The 6,000-nt window shown below is 27.2% G+C and overlaps 1 protein-coding gene across 1 annotated transcript in view; it reads left to right on the forward strand.

Moving 5' to 3' along the window:
• Window positions 1-281: 281 nt before the first annotated feature.
• LOC100206654 (lysosome-associated membrane glycoprotein 1) overlaps window positions 282-6,000 on the forward strand; it is a 32,985-nt gene continuing 27,266 nt past the window's right edge. The window contains exon 1 of the mRNA XM_065787956.1: window positions 282-608. Within this exon, the coding sequence (XP_065644028.1) occupies window positions 560-608 (49 nt within the window). The 5' untranslated portion in view covers window positions 282-559. The remainder of the gene's footprint in view (window positions 609-6,000) is intronic.

A 6,000-nucleotide genomic window follows, 5' to 3' on the forward strand; every position in this document is an offset into this window, starting at 1 on the left:
TGTGTGTGTGTGTGTGTGTATACATATATATATGTGTGTGTATATATATATGTGTGTGTATATATATATATATGTGTATATATATATATGTGTGTGTATATATATATGTGTGTGTATATTTATATGTGTATATATATATATATATATTATTGATTATAACAAATCTCGAGCGTCTTGTAAGTAAAGTTCGCAACAAATGATATAATTAACTAAAAGAAAAGACATTTAGACATGCTTTTTTTAAATGAATACATAAAAACAAGATGATTTGCACATATCTCGACTTTTTTTCCAAAAAATCAAACATAATTCTTGTATTCCGGGTTGACGACACGACAATAAGTTTCTAAGAAAAAACGCGAAAAATAATCCTTTGTAATTCTCTTTAGCAGTAATATATTGAAAGCTTTAACAAAAAAAAAAGTTAACGAGAGATTTGTTTTTAATGCTGTCGTTATTTTGGTTAATCTATAACTTATATCATCAGCTTCGTTAACAATTCTGATCATAAAAACATTTATCAAGTTTTAATAAAATAATTTAGAAATTCGAAAAAGAAATGTTCGCTAAAGTTTTTTTTATAGCTTGTGCAACCGTGGCTTTATCTGGTACGTTAATTAAATGTATATTTATTTGTTTTATTTTTAATGGTTTTTCTAGCATAGTGTTTAACAATATTTTTAAATGATTCATATAGCTATAAATAAATATTTCATTATAATTTTGTATCAACGTAAATAATGAAAACCTTCGTTAATTTCAATTTGTAAGACTGTTACAAAACATTTAAATGTTTAAATGGTGTTTCATGTAAACATAGGGTTAGGAAAGAGTTTAGAACAGAAAGAGGTTGCAGATGCAATAAAAAGTAATCAAAACGTCAGATTACAAGCTCTCTGACAATTGAAAATACAAACGTTAAGTTTACAATGATTTTAATTAAGTTTACTACGTTCATTTAATTTAACTAATTAAGTTTTAATGGCTTGATTTGATCAAACTTTGCTTCGACTGAATGTAACAATAAAAGGTAATATTTTCAAAGAACCAAATATTTACAATTATTTTTTAGATATAAGTCTAACCATCAAAAGACAAACATTTTGCCGTTTAACATAAAAACGTGCAATGACATGATTATAAAGCTAAGAAAAGTACTATTGAAGATTATAAATTCTTCTGATGCTTTCATGATGAGCAATTAAAAAATCTACAAAACTGGATTTTGTTTTTATTTAGAGATGCTTGTGAAATGTAATTGCTATACTCAGACTCTTTCAGCAATCATATCATTTTATTTAATTGTTTTTCCATGTCTCAGCCTGTTGCCAAATTTTTTAAATCTATAAATATGTCAAGAATAAAATAATAGACAAGTCTAAAGCGTAAACCTACAAAATAAAACAACTGGTAATTATGTCAGTAGTTTTCACAATAAATTAATTTATAGCGCAAACTAAAACCGTGCGTCAATAATATAAAATTAACTTACGGTTTATTAATTTACTAGATAAATCATTAAAAAAGTTTATTTTGCTTGTTAAGTTAACCATTATAACAGCGTTTTTTTAAATAATGATACTTTGCTCTTTTTTTTGTGATCCTTTTTATGTTGTATTATATTGTACATACTTTTTTCATAAAATATAAATTTTATTTATGTAATTCTGAAGCACACAAGACTGGAAAGATGTTCCTCGACAGTTTTTTTAAAAACTTTAAAGATCACAAAATAAAATCAACATGACAAACTTATTGAATTTTATAGATCATGAATTTTCATGAATCATAAATGTACTGAATGAAAACGGATGTCATTAACTATTGATTTAGTTGTTAGTATATTCGCAAAGTTTGCTTTACTTTCGAAGTTGAAACATCAAAATATAAATAAAAATATAAGCAAATTTTTTTGTTTGGTTTGAATAAACTTATTTGATATAATTTATAATTTAATACCGACAATATGTACAACTGAAATTGCCACAAAATAAGCGATATTATTATTATCATTTATTAATTATAGCATTAAAAGAAAGACATTTAAAATTTTAACAAATGTTTAAACCGCTTATCAAGTGATAAATATAAAGATATATTTATGTTGATTATAAACAAAGAAGTTTTGCAATAGTTCAACAGTTTGTTCATATTAAGTTTTTTCCATTCGATAAACAACTATTGATTAAATCTAAATCAATGATTGATATATTAATCTCGGAATAATGGACCTTAACGTCATACAGTACATTTTTGAATCAATGTCTTGCAATAATAAAAAGAGAACCCTTTTCTTAAGAGTGTTTTTTGTTGAAAAAACTTTAAAAAACGATTTCGATTAAACAGCCTTTGCACAAGAGGTTAAAAATTATTTGATACAGGGGGTAGAGTAAGGGTTTACTTTAAACCGTAAAAGAGTTAAAAGTTTCCATGAATCCAAGTAATTATAAAAAGGCACAATTTTTAGCAGAGAGACAAAAGACATGAATCCAAGAACCGTCAAGGAAAAATAACTATATGAATTCTAATCAGCTTTTAGTATAAGTAAGTGCAGTAATAGGGTGGATCTAATGTAGAAGAAGTATAAGGTAAACTTTTTAATTTAGAAGAAATACAAGGTGAACTTTTTAATGTAGAAGAAGTACTAAATAAACTTTTTAGCAAGATCATAGCACGATACAAACAACCTGAATTAAAATAAGGAGAAAGTGACTCAAGCTGTGTCACAGACTAAACTAGTTCAAAGAGTAAAGGTCCGAGATATCTGAGAAAAAATTTAAGCTTCAGAGCCAACAGGGTGTTACTAGAGTTAAATCATTTAGTGTGATGAGTATTAAAGTCACCAATAGTATATTTCACCCTAAACAATAATCTATGCGGTTTCCTCATTCCCGCTAATGAAGCCAAAATTATCATTCTCGCTAATCAAGCCAAATTTATCATTCCCGCTAATCAAGTCAAAATTATAACGAAGGGTTCTTTAAGTGTCCTCGTCTATGCATACTAAAAGCACTAACAGTAACAGTTTTTATGCAAAACATGGCACTGTTATTACTCTGATACTTTCCAGCTCTGGATGGAGTCAGTTACTCTGTAGATGTAAAAATAGGTCAATATCTTCTGGTTAACAAACTTTTTTAACTTAGTTTGAGTAGTTTAATCAATGTTTTTATACTTTAGTTTTGGATGGACTTGTTCAATGTTATTTACACGTCATACATATTATTTGCATAGCTACTTATATTTGTATTGACAAAAACAACAGGCTAATATGTGTAAACCGAGTCAGTAGTCTTACATACTTTAATTAAGAGACATTACCAGTTCTTTACTTTTCACGTCAATGCAGAAGTAGGCTAGTAGTAGAACTGACAAACAAGAGATTAAAACCTGCTCTGTGCTTCGGAAAATACGGCACTCGACCTACTTGTTCATGCTGCTGCATGGAAAAACAGGTTGAGTACAAGGTTTATGTTATAAACAGGTTGAGTACAAGGTTTTTGTTTTGGATTTTTTGTTTGAGAGAAAATGAGTTACAAATAAAATTTAAAAAAAATCCAATATTATAGTGGAAGTCTAATGGAGTTGAGTTTAATTAAAATTTAAATAAAAAAATTTTTCAAAGACGGTTAAATTGGACATGCAAAACCTTATAGCACCGGTAACTCATTTACTCTAACACAATTAATCACTGGAATCTAAAACTATTGTTCATTTCTACTTGATATTAAAAGTATCTCCTAATTAAAATTACAAGTTGCTTAAATAATTCATGCACCATTTTATGGTGCATCATCATCTTTAAGCTAGCTTGTTTTATCAGCTTGTTTTATAAGCGAGCTCCATCATCTTCATCACAGCCTACATTGTGATCAAATATCAGTCAGTATCAAGTTCCAACAATTAATAACTTCAAAATTAAACAACACCAAAGACACCTGCTTAAATATATCAGAATATATTAATAATCATATGATTTAAAATTGACCTAGTGGAAAACTTAATTACTGAACATAAACATTTAGTTTTTCTTCTTTTTTATTTCTTTTATTTTTTTTCATTTAAGATTATATTTAATATTTTGCTTTTAACATGCTTGGGCAAAACTGGGGCCCTTAACTTGCAATATTTGTTCAAAATGCAAAGTTAAAGATGTAAAACTTTCTACTTTCATAATTTTAAGCATTTATAGAACCATTTTTCAATCGTATGTTTTGAGTGTATTGAGCAGATTTTACATCGAGTACTCAATGTTTATTAGACATCGTAATGGCATTTACTATGGGCAAGGCAAATAAATTGTTTTTAGTCCTATTTTGGAGCCTTTTTATTTAGAATGTTAAATAAATTAAAAATATTTTAAAATATTTTTACAAATTTTCAAACCATAAGTCAACTTCGCGCAAGAACTTAGAGTATTTATAGACGTAATATATATAATTAATATTATAATATATATAATTAATATTATAATATATATAATTATAGATGTAATATTTTATACTAAAAGCACAAGTTCAACAAACGAGTTTTCTAAAAAAAAAACGAGTAAGTTTTCTAAAAAAAAGCTGAAAGTGAAAAACTTAAAGGTGCTTTGAATAAATACTTAAAAATAACAAATAATCAGATGAAAAAAAAAAATTAAAAAAAAAAAAATGGAAAAGATCCAGAAGAAAATATTGAAAAAGATTAACAAGAAAACTATGATAAAGAAGAAAAGAAAATAATAACAAAAATGTAAAAAAATACTGCCAAAGATAATAAACAAGAAAAGAAAAAAGAACTAAACATTTCAGTGGAAACAGTTTAACCCAATATAACTGAGAGTAAAGAAAAATATTATAATGAAGAACCGATATAAAAGATGATCATGCTACTTGGCCCAAGATATTTTTTCAACAAATAAGAGATTATTTAGTGAAGAAAGGACCGCCAAAAATTCTTTCAGATGATTTTTCTCTGTCAAGACGATAAAAACCATTTTACAAAAGTGCGTTTGAAAAGAAAGCTTTTAAATGGAGAAATAATGGTTCGTCCGTGGATAATATACTCTGAGTCAAAGGACAGAATATTTTTTTTATTGTTGTCTTTTTAGTGTGGAAGTCCTAATTGGTGCATTTGCTACTTCTGGATTTAATAACTGCTCAAAGTAATAACTGATATAAAATAATTGAAAGATTATTTCTGTAATTCATTTTTTAGCTATACGCAATTATAGCATTTCAAGGATCTGTTGAAAAACTAGGTGATGCAAGAAATTTTATAGGTACTATTGAACACTTGTAAAAAATTTGATTCATTGATGCAGGACCATCTAGAGACCATCTAGAGCAAGTTGCCAGTAGCAGGACCATCTAGACCAAGTTGCCAATAAAATAACTAATAAATATTATCTCAGTAAAACAATCCAAAATGAAGTTATAAATGTGATAGGCAGTAAAATTCAAAATAAAGTTTTGGAGTGAGTAAAATATAGAAATTATTTTGCTGTAATTCTTGACTGTACTCCAGACATAAGTCATAAAGAACAATCGTCTCTTAGCCTCAAATATGTTACAGATGATACATTACCAGATTCAATTGCCAGTGTATATAAAAAATTTATTAAATTTATACATATGTTGAGAGCAGTACACGAGAAAATCTATTTTCTGTTTTGGAGCAAAAAATTAAGTCTTTAGGACTGAACGTTAATGACATCCAAGGCAATGCTATAAAAATGATTCTAACATAAAGGGAGAGGTTTTAGGGGTGCAGGCTAAACTGCTAAAGTAAAATTCAAGAGCATTTTTTACATCTTGCATATGTCATAATTGCATTCTCTTATTGGGAGATATAGCCAAATATGTGAATTTTTGATTCAAGCAAGTGTTAAAACAGTGAGATTCCAAATAGGTGAATTTTATAATGAAGTTCAAATTTTTTGAAGTATCAGATACCTCCCAAAACCCACATATCAAATGTGAAGCTGATTTACTAAAAATCCTAACGAGAAGTTAT

The sequence above is a fragment of the Hydra vulgaris genome, chromosome 01, assembly GCF_038396675.1.
Source record: "Hydra vulgaris chromosome 01, alternate assembly HydraT2T_AEP".
NCBI classification, from domain to species: Eukaryota; Metazoa; Cnidaria; class Hydrozoa; order Anthoathecata; family Hydridae; genus Hydra; species Hydra vulgaris.